The following is a 19,744-nucleotide window of genomic DNA, read 5'->3' as shown; positions in this document are numbered from 1 at the left end:
TATGTGTATGGATACGTACAGTACAGTGTGGTAGCACTTAAACTAACACCACAGACTTAAAGTCTGTGCTAATACATTTAATCGCCTCATAAGATATTGAAAATAGTCAACAAGTTCTTAATAAAATTTAAATGGTACGACAGGACCTACATGTCGGCAATGAGCTACAAATGTTTAAAGATAGTAAAAATTGCAGATTTTCACGAATTATTGCCGAACATCGCGCGAAAATCTGCAATTTTTACCATCTTTAAATGTTTGTAGCTCATTGCAACGTTGACCGATTTTGACGAAATTTTCAGAATATGTTTAATTGACACAGGTCTACAAAAATTATTTTTGTCATTTTCAATATAGGCCCACATAAAAAAGTTAAAAGTTCAACTTTTAATATTTTTACAACAATTCCGATCAATTGCAATTTTTGAAAAAATTTCTTTTCATATCCTTTAGTAAAAACTAATTGCACTGGTTTCCCATAAAAGTTCAAATCGTATAGTACAATATTAAAAAAGTTATCGTGTTCTTTAGAGCGGTCTTAAACTTTTGTCCGCCACTGTAAATTTACGAAAACAATGCAAAAAAACTAGGCCAAGTGTAACATTTTACTGACGCATTGATCTGCTAAATCGGCCTATGTTTTTCTTATAATTATTTATGATAAATAAAATTTTGAATGGTTCACTATTTGATACACTTAAATGAAAACATACTGTATATGTTTAGGCATATATATGTGCATTTATATGCGTACGTAGATGTATATGAATATCTATATGTACATACATACATATGTATACGAGTACGTGAATGTGTATATGTATATATATGTGTATGTGTCTGTGATGTGTATGCACATGTATATATGTATGTGTATACTGTGTATATTAGAAGAAAGAAAGTAATATATTTTGTTGTAAATGTATAATAATAGACCTTTTCCCGGGTAATCTTTACCGAAGGGTATGCTGTGTATTATGAGTGTCAAAATCGATATATTTTATAATTGTTATTGAATGAATTGTGTACTGGTAGCAAAAATTTGTATACATTTCAAGAGAGCAACACGAGGAAAACGTCCGACTACTTTAACATTGTGACAATAACTTCTATCGGTTGATTGTACATGATAGTAGAGTGGGAAAATTATGTACTATGTGAAAATAAAGGAAGTTCCTTAACGACTACAGAGAAATTAAATTACTTGAACATTCTAATGTTGTCCTTAACAAATACATTCCTGACTCTTTCCATTAATTTCTACTGCAGGTTGTTTTGAGACGTGCAAAGATGTTGTCTGTGATTTCGGAGTATATGTATGTTATCGCAAATTGTATGCTTGGTACTTGAGCACGACATGTTGCTCTCGGTCTCAGCTATCGATGTCGTCTTTGGTCGTGAAGGTAGGCAGTCATCCATGTAGGCTGCCTCAAAATATTTTATATCCTCAGGGCTCTGTAACAGAAAGAATAAATTCATTTAATCTCAATAAGAATTAGATAATTAAAGTGGAATATTTATTGATTGTTCATTAATGATATGAATAAAGATGTTCAAAAACATAGTATAATTTGAAATTTAATTTGTACTCACGCTCGCGTCTTCTCCCGCTTCAAGAAAGTCCGCCATGATGCTACGTCACGATTCGATTCTCGAAAGCATCGATCTCGCTACCAATAAGGTGCTCTGTCAAACGATGATTCTTTTCCCGCGGAATCTGTAACAGAAAGAACAAATTCAATTGACAAACAGTCGGAAACTAAATCAGGATTAATAGTAAATAAACAATTCAATTTGAATAGAGAATCAAAAGTAATATGTGAATCAAAATTAAATAAACTCGACTTCACAACAAAACAAATTTAATTAGGATTGGTCGTCACGACACAAGAGTAAATCGTCGCGAGAAGGCAACACGATTCGAGAATAAATTTAAATCAATGAATATTAAATAAGGTTAAACTTTACCTCCGGAAACCAGAAATTGTTGCTTCTTTCGTATGTAATCCTGTAGATTTTGGCGAGAAAATGCTAAAAATCTACGCTTCACAATTCTAAGCGGTTAGTGTCAGTGGTTCAAAATGCGTGTTCGATAGATACAGAGAGGAAATCTGATAGATAGAAATGCCCGTGCTCGTGGTGCCACCTAGCAGCACCGCTCGGTAAACTGCGTGCGACGTTTATTACATTACCATATGGTACTTACATACAAACATGGCGAGCCACTGATATATATTATCAGTGATGAATACAGCGATTCCTCTCTGAATATAGCGATGTCCTTATTCTCAAATTTGGCAACTGTATTTTACGTTCGAATAAATAAATTTGCGATTTATTAAATAATTTTCACAAAGTAGGGAGTCTGTTCATTTCAACTTATACAAGAATGTGTGTGGCTACGAAATATATATTATAATTATTATTGTATAATATAATGTGGACAATATTTAGTTTACTGATATGTATAATAACCTTCAATTATAAATGAATTATGTTCATCGCGAAGCAATAGATTGTGTGGCAAAATGTCAAATTTAAAAGAGCGCCATTTTATGTTATCGTGGGAGATGTGGTTAATTGTATACCTTTATGAAACTTTGTAACGTGCCTATTCTCTTTTTTCATTCAGTATTCAGAAATACAAAGTTCTGTTCATAAATACAAGATTAACATGGAGTAAACGTCTGGTATTCTTGAGTAAATTGTACTCGGAGCGATTCTATGTATTATATCGAACTCATCGAATTCTGAGGTTAGTGTCATCAAGTACTGACTTTCTCTGTTTATTTATACATGAACAAGTCGTGGTATTCGTTAAACAAATTGTATTATCACAGTTTTGCGGCAAGCAATAACTTCGTGAAAAAAATTTCGCTAATATTTATTTTACAATTATTCCAATTATTATGTTATAATATATGTACATACAAACGTTCGATTTTCTTAGTTAGAATTTTATTGTACTTGTAATATTACCGGGTCTGGGATGTAACATATATCTACCATACATTATTTGTAGCGGGAAAAACAAAAGGCAATAATGGCTTTGCACAGTGTGCCTCCAAAAAGGAAAGAAATTTATAAATACGAGGCACCATGGCCTCTGTACAGTATGAATTGGTCTGTTCGACCTGATAAGAGATTTCGTTTGGCCCTCGGTAGTTTCGTAGAAGAGTATAATAATAAAGTACAAATAGTTTCTCTGGACGAAGAGACGTCAGAATTCAGTGCGAAAAGTACTTTTGATCATCCTTATCCAACAACAAAAGTTATGTGGATACCGGACAGTAAAGGTATAATTCAAAGAAGCATATATAGTAGTAAATAGGTTTATATTTTGCCTTTAAGTGTTTCTGGGGCTGTTAACTTAAGATTATGGTTTTGCTTTACCTTCTTCCTTCCACTTGGGATTCTCCTTTTTTTCTAGAATCAGACGCATCCACTCTGCTCCTCCTCCTTCTCCCTTCAGTACCCCTCTTATCGCTGAGTTTTCTCTTCTCAGCTCCTTATATTCTTGGAGCATGTGACCCAACGTCTCTCTAGCTTAGTGGTGGGCACTGTAGGGGCCCCTGAGTTGTCTGCTTCTCCCGCCAACCTCTCTTTTGCGCAGCATGCCTCGTGCCTTTGCTTCCGAAGGTGCATGCTGCACGAAAGAGACATTGGTGGAGGAAGCTTCTTGGCTGCGGCAGGCAAACTATCTGCATACTATCTCTTTCTTCCTTCCAGTACTTGCTTCCCTGCTCTTTGTTCCCAAATCTGAATCTTGCGATCTAGCTTTGGTCTCTGCCTCTGTAGTCGTATCGCCAAAGAAGTATTTATATTAAATTTGTAATTTTATTATGTTCAGGATTGCTGCCCGATCTCCTAGCTACATCCGGCGATTACTTAAGAGTCTGGAGAGCAGCAGAACCAGAGACTCGGTTGGAATGCGTTTTAAACAACAATAAAAACTCAGACTTCTGTGCACCGCTTACTTCCTTCGATTGGAACGAAGTGGATCCAAATTTGATTGGTACAGCTAGCATAGACACAACATGTACCATCTGGGGTCTAGAGACGGGACAAGTGTTAGGCAGAGTAAATATGGTCACAGGACACGTTAAAACACAATTGATCGCCCACGACAAAGAAGTATACGATATAGCATTCAGTCGGGCTGGAGGTGGTAGGGACATGTTTGCATCTGTCGGAGCTGATGGTTCTGTGAGGATGTTCGATTTGAGACATTTAGAGCACTCGACAATCATTTACGAGGACCCTCAGCACACACCGCTGTTGAGGCTCGCATGGAACAAGCAGGATCCAAATTATCTTGCAACGGTAGCTATGGATGCCCGTGAAGTGATCATCTTAGACGTTCGTGTTCCATGTACACCAGTTGCCAGATTAAATAACCATAGGTACAAAAGATATATTGTTCTCTTAATTTCATATTAGTTCTACGTTCTATATATCGTTCATTCTTTATTTTGTTTTTTCAGAGCAAGTGTTAATGGTATAGCCTGGGCACCGCATTCATCTTGCCACATTTGCACAGCTGGTGACGATCATCAAGCGTTAATTTGGGACATACAGCAAATGCCGAGAGCCATCGAAGATCCTATCCTAGCTTACACCGCTGCTGAGGGAGAGGTGAATCAAATTCAGTGGGGCGCAACGCAACCCGATTGGATTGCAATTTGTTACAACAAAGCTGCGGAGATCCTCAGAGTGTAAAGAAAGTATCTTCCGATAGGTTCGCATTTCCCTATAAAACCATGTTCTCGACGAATTGTCTTCGAATTCGTTAGATCGTTTCATTTGTATATTCTGTATGGTCTTGTCGATTCACCATGCATTTTTCATTTCTGTTTGTACCTGTAAAATAGGCATGTACAAATACTAGTTATTTTTTAAAAGTATAGAAAAATTGATATTGAAAGAATTACATACAAAAGAAAATGATAAAACAATTCGATACAGTTCAACTAGGTTTATGAATTGAAATGGTCGGATCGAGTATGGCTGGACCGATCTAAAAATATCGAGTATATGTACATGTTGACTTAACGATAATGCAATGTGTTATCATTGTGCCACTGGTATTTATGTATGTATTTAAGATTCTCAGGAGTATCAAGCAAATGTACGCGTGATCAAGTGAAATAACGGTAGCAAACACACAAAGTAAAAGCTCATCGAATGATAATTGAAACAGTAGCGTAATGTTTGTATAAGAGAAGAATTATGTATGTCTTCGGTCATCTATGGATGTGTTCTGGAGACGCGATATATAGAGACTGACGAATCACATGTATATTATCATAATATAAAGTGAACGTGATCGAGATATTTCATTTCGCAATTGAAGAAAAACACAAATCAGACTGATTTATTACAAAATTGTCTTTATTTGTCTTCTTCATGGGATAAAACGAAATGAAATGTACCGATCGTAATAAGATTGTATATATGTTTATACTTCCATATTTACTTGATTTTGTAGAAAATCATAGAATATAACAATAGCTTTCTACATACTCTCCGAGTTCAATCAATATATTTGTATTAAACGATAATTATATCGTAGCAAAAGTGTGTGTGTGTACTCATGATTTAGTAAGAGGGGGGAGAGTAACTTTCAATATTTCTTTTATTGCAATGACAAAAGTTATAGCGGTAGTATTGGTGATACTAGAATTAGCGAGGAAACCAACTTATGTGATAATATGATTACATACTTACGAAGTTTTCAATGAATCTTAAGACGTAAGATTGTATCATGAACTTGTAATTAAAGGTAGTTTTTTTATACATAAATTATTTGAATTAACGCTAAGACAATTCAATGTACCAATAATCCATGCTTTCATAAAAATCATACTTTCCATAGCCAACATATATGTATGTATATGATAGGATTACAATCGACACACTTTCAACATTTAAAGAACAAAAATAATAAACAAATTTCATATTGTTGTCAGACACGTATATAATCATAATTTACAGTTAACGTAATATGGGCGAGATGCATTATTTACAATAATGAAATGCGAGTATACGAGTCAGAATATTAGTCAATCAATTAAATTAAATTCTTGCAGTAATATCTTCTTTTCAATCAAACATCTGACGAATCCCGACAGCTGTAAGATTAGTATTATATACTACTGCTACTTTAATAAATATTATTAACTCTGATACAGAGCAAGCTCTTTACTACCTAACAGTATAGTCAACGAATTCGCATTCTTACTTCTTCGAATGTTCGAATTTATCAAAATATATACATTTTCCTACATCAGATTCTTTTGACAATGATTCTTTTCTGCAGATTTCTATTCTAAACCGCATCTACTGATTTCTGTACGTGCGCTATCCACGAACACGCAGAATGCATGTCTCTAAACAAAGAAAAGCATGATTAACCCCTTGCCTTACGATTTATTTTACGGTTTCAGTGTTTAGAACTTTTTTCTAGTTCATATGCTTTCCCAACAAAAAGGAGAAAATTTATGTCTATTGTATGCTTATATGCTTATAAAATTTTATTTCGGTTTAAAGGAAATTAGTAGCATACATATTCTGTTCAGAATCTTCATCACGAGTTAGACACGATATTGTAGGGGAAGGGGTTAACATTAAAATATTTTGCACGGCCAAATCTCACACGTATCCACAGTTTTACTCACAAAGCGGAATTTTTATTATAATTAATGCATCGCGTTAAGAATAGATTTGAGTCGTGCTCCTCGTTCCAACGTTAATAATTCCGATTCCGTACGATACTTGGCTAAATTACATCGAACGCTCATGTCGCAGGGTCCCGTCACAAGATGGATCTTTTTTTTGTAGCGATCGTAAGAAAATTAGGAAAAGTTTAGAAGCGCATATCTCACTATACACAATTTTCTCACTTATCGTTTTCCGTTCGAAAGGTCTCCTCGTCAGATACTTTAATTGAAAAGTCCTGGCGTCCAAAGATTTTCACGAGACATTGGTGAAAAAGTAGAACAGGCTACTCTCACAATTCTCGGCATATACACGTGCTCGAGGAAGATCTGATTCGGATATAATTATATTAAAGAACACATATTTTGCTAGCTATATAATGGAGATGCAACACCGTGCATCCCATAGTCAGCATGTTCCCCATGGCAATGTAGACGTGAACGCGTCGGAAAGCTTTGTGAATTTTCAAGTAGTGTGGGCAGTGTTTCAACGGGCCGGGATTGTGGCGTCCGATCTCGTTGCCGACTCCAGCAGCACGCTCCAATACGTTCTTTTGAACTATCAATTGTAACAGAGGCGGAGTCAGATAGAGTCTAATTAGCAGCTCCAGGAAAAATGCACCGGACATTGCGCCCACCTACAACAAAATAAATAATAATTACCTTCCCCTTCCTCGGACTGGCCAGTGCATAAGTTCGTGACCGATTTCGTATTAATTTTATGCATCTTCCGTGGAGCAACACAAGTCATTTATGTTCACGACTAATTTTATTGCTGTTCTAGATTTACAGCTGCTCTTGAAAAAAAACGAAAAAATTGTCTGGTGTACGTATTAAAGTTCCTACTTTAACACCGGGTGTTTCATAGTTCATGGTACAAATTAGGCCAGGTCGATTCTATGGCTGGAAATAAGACGAAAATCAAGAATAACGAAATTGCGTGAGAGGCTTTGTTTTCGAGAAAATTAAATTTAAATATCAGTCGAGTACGCGCGTCCTTAATAAATTACCGATGTCACGGATTTCACTGGGTTATTCCATGCCAAATCGATCACTTTTTGCAGGCACCATCGTCGATTTTGATCTAAATGAAATATGTTGTAGTTCGTGTGAAATTAGAAACCCGCCCTAATTTCACATGGACTACAACATATTAGGTTGGGGAAAAAGAAATCCATCATTTTTCCCCGCTTGAGATAACGTAAAAATAATGGATTTCTTTTTCCCCAACCTAATATTTCATTTAGAACAAAATCGACGATGGTGCCTGCAAAAAGTGATCGATTTGGCATGGAATGGACCCACTACAAGATGCTGTTGCCTTACTATAGTAACTAGGGGTTGGCAGATACCCGAAGATCTATGATGTTCGGGTCCCCGAACAACAAAAATTTTCGCAATTTTTAACGCAATTTTGTTATTCTTAATTTTCGTCTTAATTCCAGTCATAGTTTCGAAAGCGTCGGTGGGAAAGAATAGATACTGGAAAGAAAGAAATTCAAGAGTGAAATTTCGCGCTGTCGCCCACGAAGGATTAAAATGCAACAAGGAATCTTTTTGTGATTATAATTTAGCAATGCTCGCGTACCTGTATGGCTATTTCTGTGTCCCACGTATGCGCCGGATGGTGTTTAATGAAAATCAACAGCGTAGTCAGGCTGAGACACGCGTTGATGGTGAAATATCTTGGGAACAGAATCCGCTGCACCTCGCCGAACGTGTGCCTCGGCAATGCAAAGTACAAGGAGAGACCTGAAACGACAATAAATTGCCAATAGAAACGCTGTTCTTCCTTGTTGTTGTGCTTAACTCGACGGACTCAAATATTACCTGAGACAAAGGTCATCCAGATTTGAGCACCAAGATGCATCACGAACGAGGCCAGATAAATAAATGTGGTTGTTCTCGAGTAAGGATGACCAGCACCCTGTACCCTGTCCTTCGTTGGCACCAGAGCTGACGTTACACATAGAACTGCTGCGATCATGATTACGTGGGCTGGCTGCGTGGTGTAGAACAGAATCCTGTAACAAATCAAATCATCGTTGCAATGCAAATTTTCAAAGAAAACTTTTCTTTTCTTTCTAAGAAGCCCCACCCTCTTCGACGAAGAACGCTTCCATATAATGGTGTCGGTAATTTTATCGAAAATCGCCGGAACGTACGCGTTAATGTTCTCGTTATGGGTTTACACGGTTCACGAGACCGCATCTTATTATTACCCGATCCGGTTCTCCGTTAAGTTCGACTCACGAGACTCGCATGCGGATCAGACTCGCATCATCGTCTCTGGCGCCAGACGATCCGATGTTTTAGATAGCTCGGTTTACATGGGAAACAACAAATCTTGTACAACGGAACGTTAGCTTTACCGTTCATTTACATTCTCTCTATTCCAGCGGTTTCCAATCTGGGAAAAAATTAATAATATCTACGTGTCTACATTATTATATCTATCAACCCTTCGCGGACGAATGTCGTCACGTTGACGGCATTCCATGATAAAATATCAGTATATATCTTCCATTTTCCCAGCACCCAAGACTTTGATACAAGATCTACTTCTCGGAGCAATATATTCTTTAGTATTTAAAAAAAAGTCTCCGTCTTCAAAGGGTTGAAAATATAAAAGGTAGAGAGGCGCGGAAAAAAGTATTTTTCAGGGAGTCGTAGTACATAGCATAAAAATATGTTTCTTCTATCGATCGTATTTGCTGATAATAAATTTTTAAATGTTTTCGGCGCAACGGTTCGATCGTTTATTACGAATTTTGTTTGACAATTAGCAAAGTTGCTTTATAATTCGTAATAAACGATCGAACCGTTGCGCCGAAAACATTTAAAAATTTATTACATAGCATAAAGATTGGAAACCGCTGATCTACTCTAGAGAAAGGTGTACCATCCCTACCATTCTTATATCGATCATTTCAGTTGTTTTATTATCCGAGACCTATTTTAACGAAGCGAAAAATTGTGCAAGAAATCTGCTTGGACGATTCGCAAACTCGTTTCTCCTCCGAGATAACGGTTCGACATTTTGGATCACACCTCAGCAAAACACGAAGTGAATAATGGCAAAACAAAAAAATATGGATCAAGAGATAACGAAACTCTGCGGCGCCGCGACACGAACTGGTTACTGAACCGTGTTCCGTAGAACAGAAAAACATATTTCTCGACGGAGGATGCAAGCCTGGTAGCATTCGATGTTTGCCGTAGGCCTGCCATATCGTCGTAATCAATTCGCACGTAGCCGGTAGACTGGTTGCATCATTTCCCCGCCGATGATGAAAGTTCCACGGTCGCGTGTCTATCCCCAACATTATCAGCCGGAAAGCTCGTCGCATTAATTCCCTCTGGTTACGCAAATGCTACCGAAACAATTTCATCAATTCTACGAATCCTAGGAGACTTTACACAAGCAAATCCAAACATGTTTGTCGGCGAGTAGCCTTTGATCGAAGATTTGCTTACGATAACAGAAGGTTTCTTTGATCTCCTTCGATACAGAGGCACTTTAATCTTGCCGATTCGGAGGATGCTATTATTAGGACTAGACTATCTTCGCGCATCTCTGCCCGCAGTCTACTTATCAAAGAGAACTTTCTAATCTTATGTTTCACGCTCAGGTCCATTGGATGCTGGCGCGTAGTTAGCGGTTAAGACGTGCATCGTGGACAAACAATATTGCGTGCGACCGAGGCGAGGGGAAACCTGCAAAGAGAATCCGCAAAGATTGAACAGACGCATTAGCTCGTCACGCTGTCGTTCGGAACACTTGACCTAAATTCGAAGCAAAACGGAAAATGTGTAAACGCCCATTCACACGTTAGCTGCCAGAAGCCTATTAGTAGCTTTTTTTAATAATCGTGGCATTTGAAACGTTCGACGGCGGACCTAATCTCGTCTTGGTTTCCATTTCATATTTTTAGTCTGTTTTAACCAAATCATACATACAATACTTTCGTAAATTCGTAAACAAGTTTCTAGGATTGCAAGGGTGCGGGATGCGCCTGCTCATTCCTTGATGATGCAAAGTCGGGGTTTCTCGGTAGTCAAAAGCAGTCGCCCTGAAAAGTCCTATTTTTACGTTTACGAGACATAATTTTCAGCTTTATGCTTCCGAATAATGGAAATTACGTCTCGTAAACGTAAAAATAGGACTTTTCAGGGTGATCGCGGCGGCCTAGATTGATCTTTCCGTCTTTCATTATCGAGAAATAAGAAGGCGCATATCTCGCACCCTTGCAGACGCGGAAACGAGAGTCTACTCCGTTAACGTGTTGAACAAATCGCGAACCCTTCGTCCCAAAAGAGTTGTTCAAAGGCAGCGAGACGCTGGACTGAAGAACACTCCGATATTCTCGGTGCATCACGTGCACGCAGATATTCGGGGAGCCAACTTCTTCCTGCGACAGGTTCTCGACCGTCTGGCACACACTATCGAGAACATTTCCAAGAAGTTCGGGACAGGATTATGCAGGTCCTGTCCTGCCCTTGCGTGTTCTCGCGAGAGCTGCATATATTTGCGCAAGGAGAGTTCGGCAAATTAGTCAAACGACAGATCAATTTTCTCGAGGGAAAGAATCCACGACAATCACGAGTCTCTCGCAAACATCTCCGGCAGCGCCTACTAATTATTACCGACCGGCGAATCCTCCGAAATCCCGAAGACCAATTCGCACGGCGCGACTCCTTCTTGTCTCGCGAATAAACATATCCTCGCCGAAAATATGATGAATAACTCGCGACGGAAAATAATGGAAGCGTACACGTGGAGCGCGGCAATTCCCACCGACAATCCGTCAATGGAAATGCAGCACGACAGCCACTGATAACACGGGACGTCTGAGGCAAGTAATCGTATCCCGGCCGTTTCATTATTACATCAATCATTCTGGATCATCGCGCGCGACCACCGTCAGACTATCTCACATCAATTATTAGGAACATGATCGGACCTTGGACAAAGGCCTTTTTTTGTATCTTCTACGACGTCTTGCGGCCAATTCGACACAAATTCTGCTTTCGTCGATATCGTCGTTCTCTAGCCGATTTCATTTCGAACCTTCCCACTCGAGTGGCGACGTTTCGAGCATTATCATAATAATCTGTGGACAGCGAATTTTCATGCAAAATAAAATTTTTTAAAATAATGTAATAGTATTTTTAAATTTTTCTAATGTTTCTACTCGTTTAAATTGCACTTACTCATTTTTGTCGCAAATGCATAAATCCGCTGTCTAATAATCTAATCGATGGAATACTGAAACTAGAAAATTCAAGTTTATCATAGCAGACGCTACTCTTCGACCCTTCTCTGCATCCCAAAAGTCCACATCAAGGGTTTATTCGACTGTACGGGTCCATAATTATGAAAAATTGAAACAAGCACTATATCCAACGATTCATTTTTTACAATATCGTAAAGATTACATTGAATTGAGTTAGTTTAAAATTAAATTTTGACTTGGACTTGCACGCGATTTGCCCGGTTTTGCAGCAAGATCTTGGACCGGACGTTCGGATAAACCAAACAGAACCGGAATCGCCGGCTAGACGTGCATGATTCTCGTTAGAAGCGGCAGATTACTTTAGGACGCTGCCGGAAACGATTACTCGACCCGGCTTATGTAAACATCCAAGTTGTAAACCGCGTTCCCGGAAGGGGCGTTTCGGTGTACCCGGGGGCTTAGCTCCCTATAAATCTATTTTTTCTTTCATTGTAGGGGGTCCACCTGTGAAAAGGAAACCATTGAGAGACCCACACCACCGGTTTCAGGCCTGCACTACACGATCGTTCGTAATACGACGCGTGAATACATCGGCACGGCAACCGTTCCTGCACCTACGACGAACCTGTCCTGCTCGGCTTCCAAAGCATTAAACTGCAAGATATACAGCACAATGGGGCATTATGAACCAGTTATCAAGAGGCATCGACCGGCAGACGTGCGAGATGGCACGCACGCACGCACGCACCACCTCCGGGGCAATTGCCATTCTGATTTAGACGCGAATCAAACGATCAGTTACTTTGTTGTACGTCCCCGATTCGAGACGAAACACGATCAGATAGGGAAGAGACGCGTTCGTCTTCTTGACCCCTGTTAACCGGTTACGACGAATTGACTCTCGCTCTTTCTACTCGCAGCCTTTCGTTCGTTCCCTCGGCACATTCGACCCGCCAGCCCCTTCAACGAAACGCGACTCCTCGGAATATAATTCTGATAGTTATTTCTTATTTCTAGACTGAAATATTAAAATTGTTAGCATTCGTTGCAAGACACAGGAACCATGTACGAATTTATTTCTCGTTTTAACCCTTGCCGTATTTTAACAATTTGATTCATTTGTAATGGAAATGGGTATTTATAATACAGAAATAACGCACAAGAATTCAAAGCATCTGTTCTTTATTTGACCGAAAAAGAACTAGTCAGAAGACGTCTGTATCGTTAGCAAGCCGAAACTGAAGTGGAGCTACAGAGAAAGTTTTCTGGGAAAGAAAAACCCCTGTTGGGGGGGGTCCACTCGGAAAAAACACAGGACCTATTTGAATTTGAAGGTTGCAGGCCTTCCACTTCTGACCTGAGTCAGTGACAAAGACCCGAGGACCGTTAAAATATACCGGGACACTCCATGGACACTCTTAGTATCCTTCAACACTCGACTTAATTTTGCAGATGTTCCACAGTTTGTAATCAATATTTAAGTATTAAGATAAATGCAGCCATAGAAAAACTATAAATATTCTTTACTCTTCTATGACATTTTTGGGGATGAAGACAATGTTACGGCAAGGGGTTAACGGTTTTATTAAGTTGTAAGAAGTGTGTGTGTGTGTGTGTGTCAAGATCATCGTGTGAGATAAAATACAAATAAGCTTTCCTCTTTAATGTACCATGTGACGACAATGCTAGTTGGTGACGTTGTGCTCGTCAGCGTGACACTGACGAGGAAAACTATACTCCAAAAAACAAATCACACAAGCATTGACCTTTAAAATCTAGGTAGCGTCAAGTCGTGGATGAAAGCAAACAAATCGGAAGCGTAAAAATTGTTCCAATCTGTCCAAGGCTATTTTCACGGTTCCATTCGCTCGTTAACCTTGCCGATGGTCTTTTGGGCGAGATCCCTTCGTTACGACGAAGATACACGAAAGTCCTGCGTCACTGCCGGTTAATTATGACAGACCGCGATAAAAACTAACTGGACGAGGTGAAAGCACAGCTCGACACGCCGTCTTCTATACCTTCAAAAGGTTATTGTTATCAAGCGTGCACACGAACCGCCTAAAAGCATTTCCTAATTCTTGCTTCCAATACTTGGACGCATTAGCGGTTAACAATAGATAGATGTCGGACCATTGCGTACACTACGAGGATACATATTCGGGTTAACTCGTTCACGTAGGCAGACGATCGTCTAATTATATTTACCGGTGTGGCCTATAAATACTGTGGTTAATGTTGCAGGATTTTCCTCGTGCGTATATGTATATATACATTATGTATTTATTTATATGTATATTTACGCGCTTGTGTATTCCGAGGAACGGCAACAAATAGACTGCGGCGACCATTTGTCTGACAATCGGAATAAATTACGGGAGCGCAAACTTTCTCGTCGTTTTGCATTCTCGACTTATTTTTCGGTTTGCTTTTCTGATCAGCAGCGAAACCGCAAAAAAAGAGTCCGTCCAGGTATATTTGAGAGAAAGAAGTCTCACGGTGACTCGTGAAAATTTGGAAGGAAAAAAAGTCCCAGAATTATTCATGGGAAGCGGCGCCGGTTTTCCCCGTAGGCCTGCACTTTCGACAGAAATGACAGGTAGTCGCGATGGAATTTTAATGACGGTAATCCCGGCCCCGGCGAACATCTGGTCGGGAGTGGTGCAGGCTAGCTGGCGCTCAGCAGTGTGAGAGCACTGTTAGCGGGCACACTGGGGCACACTTCTGCTTCAGCTTTGCTGGATGGTTCACAAGCATGACGATAGAATGACGAGTGTAAACGCGCGCGCGCGACAGTACATTAAAATCTGGTTCGCGTCAAACTTGTCCTCGTCCCGTACGTTTAACGTCTTCGCCCTAAAATAATACGACACGCGCCATTCGTCGATTAGCGTTTCGAGTTCCCGCGAACACATTTCTGCTCGGCATTAGGCTGACTGTGCCGATTATACTGCGGTATCATGCTTCAAATGTACATTTATAATCGTGTATTTATTTTATTCATCGTGAAATAATAATATGTGCAAGCATTTTATGGATCTATTAGTTGCAATTTATTTATTGTAAGCATTTATTGGTTGCAATTCACACGGCAGGATTACGGCCATTCCTAGCGATTTCTGTGCCGCAGTAATGGGCTCCTCCTTCACTTGATTGTGCGTAATGCTGAGGGCTTAATTTTCTTAATCGAAAGGCAAGACAAGTTTCTTTTTCTATTTATATTGTACATATAGAAGTAAACTTTCCCCTATTCGATTGAAAGCAACGTAAAGAATGTACGATCATGCGAACAACAGTCCTTTTTTTGTTTGAATTGTACAAATTTATTCAGGACAAGCGATATTTGTGCCCATAATTTTGAAAATCTAACATACAGCGACTCCCACTAATACTAATATTCGGACACTCTTAAAAACACCGCAACTTTTCAAATATTGGACTATGCGATTTTAACTTTTTTGGAAAGCTAGAGCAATTAGTTTACTACAGGATGTGAAAAGAAATTTTTTCAAAAATTGCATTTGACCGGAATTGTAGAGGAAATACTATATGTCGCATTTTACAACTTTTTTATGCGGGCCTATATTGAAATTTTGAAAAATATGTTTTGTAGATCTGTGTGGGTTATATGCATTGTGAAAGTTTCATCGAAATCGGTCGATGCGGGGAAAAATGACAGTCATTGAAAGATGTAAGAATTCTTAGATTTACTGCTGTTATAGGCCGAAAAATCGTGAAAATCTGCAATTTTTACCAACTTTAAACGCTTGTAGCTCATTGCAACGTCGACCGATTTTGACGAAATTTTCAGGATATGTTTAATTGAAACAGATCTACAAAAGGTATTTTTTAAATTTTCAATATAGGCCCACATAAAAAAGTTGTAAAATGGATCTTTTAGTATTTTCTTTACAATTCCGACCAATTACAATTTTCGAAAGAATTTCTTTTCACATCCTGTAGTGAACTAAGTGCTCTAGCTTCCGAAAAAAGCTTGAATCGTATAGACCAATATTAATAAGATTATCGCGTTTTTTAGAGCGTCCGAATATTAATGGGAGTCACTGTAAGTAAAGATATTTAAAAAATGTGTTTATATCAGTTATTTCACATCATATTATGTTAAATTAAATTATTTTTACGATATTTCCAAAAATGTACCGTTACACAGTGCTCGTCATTTCAACATTACATTACGATATCTCGAAACAAGAAATATTGTACGACTTGGACCACTTTCATAATTATGGGTACATTTATTTTCACGTATTTTGATATTTTGATCTGATTGAGAAAAAATACCGCAGCAAAACGTACACCCGCAGTTATAGGTACGTTTACCCGAGACTTTCGCGCTATCTTTTCGAATATTACAAACGCTGATCGAGACCGTGTCTCTCAAGATTAGGACACGGGGCGAACCTCGAGGATCGATCGCGTTTTGATTCGGCCCTCGTACGATGTCGTCGTTATCAAACTTGCATTTGTTATGTAATTGTTGCGGGGCCTGGCCAGTTTGGTTTCGCTCGCGTGGAGAATGCGTGACCGACTGTGTCGGACTGTCTGTCATTCCATCAGTCTCTCTCGCACGCATGCGCGGAACGTGGCATTCCGAAAAACTTGGCGAGAGAGAGAGCACGTGTCCGAGGAATCATCGTATCACGGGGGACGCGCAATTATTATACAATATCCGGCTATTTATACTCGGGTGTGAATGCACTTTAAAGAGAAAAAGCGACGTGAATTCAATGCCGTGTATTTATACCGTCGACGGCGATCTATTTCTCTCGCATCCTATTTCTGTTTTATGAACATCATCCACCTGTAGGTTCTGAATGGAAAGTATTCGAATAGAAAGTTATTCTCTGCACACTCGTGCCAACCGAACTTCCAATTCTCATTAACATATCTACACATTCTGAGAAAAAGAATAACTATATCATCCCAATTTCAAATCGAATTCGGTTCGAATTTCGCTAAACGTACCTGTCGGCTAAAGCAAACTACTTACGAAAGGCTGATAACCGATTGATCTTCTCCAGATGCAGAAATAGATCAAAGACCGAACCACTGAGCCAATAAACATCAAGAATAAACGATGGGTACAATAATGATTCACGCGTCCGACCAAAGTCTATATATTGCATACTAATTCTGCGACCGTAGGAGCTGGAAAATAATATTGCAATTGGTCTGTTTATTTTCTTCCGATAAAGGCGCGCTCAGTCTTCCGAAAAAATATCCTTTTCAAACTCGATACAGTCTCGAAATGTTACGTGGAGAGAGATCAGAGACTTTTTGCTAACGGTCTGCAGTAGACTCTAACGCGTACACCCCTCCCATTACACGTCCTATTATACCCGGATACTGTAATGGGAAAAGGTGACAACCCTAGTATCATGTTGAGCTCGGTGCCATTCTTAATCAGGCGCATAGTCACGTAGACCGTTCCATGCTCTAATTACTTTCACATCTTATTTCACGTCTTCCTCGTTCTTTTTACTCGCGAATATTGTTGCAATTGTCTTCTCGCGAATTCCCAGTTTCCGATCGAACTCGGACAAACAGTTTTTTCGTTAACAATTTATCATTTTACACAATTTATGGAGAGATATGTGCCCATAATTATGAAAGTGCTCAAAGTCATATATTTCTTGTTTCGAGATATTTAAAGGAAAAAGATATTAACGCTAAATGAAATCCAATGGTTCATTTTTATAAATAATGTGATGTGTAACAACCGATACTCATTTTTGTCGACGATCCGCGAATCGTAATTTACACACGAAAGAGGTTGTAAGTTCGGATTTTGAAAATGCTTTGCCAAATTTTCCATTTATATCTTTTATCGTTATCGGATTCATTACCTTATCGCCGTTCAAACGTCTGTGTTTTACAGAACTTTACACCGGAAGCTTTTCGTGCGAATTGACATGAAAGAAAAATACTTCTACGTTCCAGTTGAGCAATAATGTTGTTATTCATATTTTTATCGATTATAATATTAACAATACGAGCCAACAGATCTCGGAAAAGTCAAAATGTTGCAAGCTTCGCAGCCATTCGTTATCGGGCCACGAGTGCTATACGCAAGTTTGATAGTTATCGTGGTTAATCGTGTGAAAGCACTTTACGAATATTTATATAATATGCGATAGGTTGTAAATCAAACTCCACCGACAGGTGAAGAACATGGGAGAACACTCCCATTACCACTGTATGCATTAGTTACATCTACAAAGATTACTCGAAATCTTTCGAATGCATCTAACATCGACACTATAACGTTATCTCGGGACCTGTACGCTACTCGTTTATCTGCTCATTTATTAATCACTGTTAATTGTCGACTTATCAATCCACCGACTTATTATCCACGCCGAAAGTTTCGCAATCGAGCCGAACATTTTTACGAGTACACCTTAAAAAATAAATGAGATTCTCTTCTGCGTTTAGGGGAATTCCACTTTCTTTCTCGCAATATTGATCAATTCACGATTCCCAACCGGTTACGCGATCTTTCGATGCAGTAAAATACGAGAATTATTCTAACCTAGTTTCCAAACAATAGATTTGACACAACGATCACATAACTTTTTTATGAATAGACCAAACGACTTCAAATTTATCTGTACGGCTAGAAAGATTAGTTTAGTAAAGGACGTCTAATAAATATATTGAAAAAATGCATTTGATCAGTATTAGCTGGGCCAATAACGAAAATTTCAAAGATTTGTTTACATTGAAATTGGTTGATTGGTTTACGAATTATAAACGATCGAAAGTGGTAAACATTGCAATCTTTCATGATTTTCGGCCTTCATTCGGATTTGCTAAACTAATTCTTCTAGCCTTGCAGAAAAATTGAAGCCGTGTGGTCCACATTCATAAGAAAGTTATTCTGATTTAAAGTGCGTGCGCGATCAGAGTAATGTGCGTAATTGTATATTGCAAGTAGTGCACAAATAAAGCATATGAACAATAAAGTCCACGATTACCCGCAAAGTAAAGTTAAGAGTATCCCGATTGACAGGATAAAAGAATGAGACACAGCATATTTAGGGATACTTACTTGAAAAATTTCGTCTGCTGCAACGCCTCGTAATATCTTGACAATTTCTTGAGAAGAGAGCTGTATTCAATGGTGCTGGCCCTCAGTATGTCATCGGCCAGTTCCGGAATGAAAACAGCCTGGGCCTTTTGCTCCTCGATGATGCTCAACTCCCTGGCCACCAGCTCGTCGTGCAACTTCATATACTTCTCTTTCGCTTTTTGCAGTTTATTGTTCTGATGATGAGGATGCGCCACTACCGGCTCCGTGGGCTCCGTACCGAGCGATGTACGAAGACACATGGTGTTTTCTTTCCCTTTGGCAACCGTACGTGAAGAAGAGAGAAATCGAATTCAGAACGTAACAAATCGTATCTCGCCAATTACACCATAAAACTTCTCGCGAACGTTTCTTCTTTTTTTTAGGGAGAATTTGGAAACCGCGATACCAGATCGACGCGATCGCGAACTTGTACTATCGCACAGTGCGCCGCTCCGTGGACGTAATCCCCTTTTATACCGCCCCACCATCGATCCATGATCAGCCAATCCACGGGGTCTAGCCGGTCGTAAGGGTTTCCCATTCGGGAACCCTAAATTCACACAGTGTTGGGCAATAAATAAATTTATTTAAATAATAATTTAAATAACAAGTTATTTGTTATTTGGATATTCAAATAAAACGCAAAAATAATTATCTATTATTTGAGCAAGTCTAAATGAATTTATTTAAAATAATAA

General features: G+C 38.9%; 2 protein-coding genes and 1 long non-coding RNA gene across 5 annotated transcripts; 1 reads left to right on the top strand and 2 right to left on the bottom strand.

Moving 5' to 3' along the window:
• Positions 1 to 1,141: 1,141 nt before the first annotated feature.
• Positions 1,142 to 3,585, bottom strand: LOC143219191 (uncharacterized). Of its 2 annotated transcripts, none has more exons than XR_013011269.1 (3): positions 3,394 to 3,585; positions 1,594 to 1,717; positions 1,142 to 1,455 (listed from the first exon to the last, which is right to left on the bottom strand). It is a non-coding gene; the product is annotated as an uncharacterized LOC143219191 (long non-coding RNA). The 2 variants fall into 2 exon arrangements; XR_013011268.1 differs by lacking the exon at positions 3,394 to 3,585 and adding an exon at positions 1,969 to 2,581.
• On the top strand, positions 2,270 to 5,802 carry Wap (DDB1 and CUL4 associated factor wap). Its single transcript, XM_076445118.1, has 4 exons — positions 2,270 to 2,755; positions 3,023 to 3,296; positions 3,851 to 4,403; positions 4,485 to 5,802. Exons 2-4 carry the CDS (start codon positions 3,044 to 3,046, stop codon positions 4,717 to 4,719), a joined length of 1,041 nt encoding a protein of 346 aa, XP_076301233.1. The 5' UTR covers positions 2,270 to 2,755; positions 3,023 to 3,043; the 3' UTR covers positions 4,720 to 5,802.
• On the bottom strand, positions 5,618 to 19,501 carry LOC143219190 (transmembrane protein 205). 2 transcript variants are annotated; one of them, XM_076445119.1, is made up of 4 exons: positions 19,026 to 19,501; positions 8,547 to 8,740; positions 8,305 to 8,468; positions 5,618 to 7,354 (listed from the first exon to the last, which is right to left on the bottom strand). In XM_076445119.1, exons 1-4 carry the CDS (start codon positions 19,304 to 19,306, stop codon positions 7,067 to 7,069), a joined length of 927 nt encoding a protein of 308 aa, XP_076301234.1. In that variant the 5' UTR covers positions 19,307 to 19,501; the 3' UTR covers positions 5,618 to 7,066. The 2 variants fall into 2 exon arrangements, with proteins under 2 accessions (XP_076301234.1, XP_076301235.1); XM_076445120.1 differs by lacking the exon at positions 19,026 to 19,501 and adding an exon at positions 8,815 to 9,361.
• Positions 19,502 to 19,744: the final 243 nt, after the last annotated feature.

Source organism: Lasioglossum baleicum, unplaced genomic scaffold (assembly GCF_051020765.1).
Source record: "Lasioglossum baleicum unplaced genomic scaffold, iyLasBale1 scaffold0021, whole genome shotgun sequence".
Classification (NCBI taxonomy): domain Eukaryota; kingdom Metazoa; phylum Arthropoda; class Insecta; order Hymenoptera; family Halictidae; genus Lasioglossum; species Lasioglossum baleicum.
The sequence above is the reverse complement of the archived record's forward strand: the minus strand, read 5'-3'. Positions and strand labels throughout refer to the sequence as shown.

Excerpts from the sequence above, each read along its gene's own strand:
- LOC143219190 (XM_076445119.1), bottom strand. The coding sequence starts at position 19,306 with ATGTGTCTTCGTACATCGCTCGGTACGGAGCCCACGGAGCCGGTAGTG. Across the intron at positions 8,469-8,546 it reads CTGGATGACCTTTGTCTCAG|GTCTCTCCTTGTACTTTGCA; the intron begins GTAATATTTGAG and ends TTGTCGTTTCAG. Across the intron at positions 7,355-8,304 it reads ACACAGAAATAGCCATACAG|GTGGGCGCAATGTCCGGTGC; the intron begins GTACGCGAGCAT and ends ATTTTGTTGTAG.
- Wap (XM_076445118.1), top strand. The coding sequence starts at position 3,044 with ATGGCTTTGCACAGTGTGCCTCCAAAAAGGAAAGAAATTTATAAATAC. Across the intron at positions 3,297-3,850 it reads GTGGATACCGGACAGTAAAG|GATTGCTGCCCGATCTCCTA; the intron begins GTATAATTCAAA and ends TATTATGTTCAG. Across the intron at positions 4,404-4,484 it reads GCCAGATTAAATAACCATAG|AGCAAGTGTTAATGGTATAG; the intron begins GTACAAAAGATA and ends TTGTTTTTTCAG.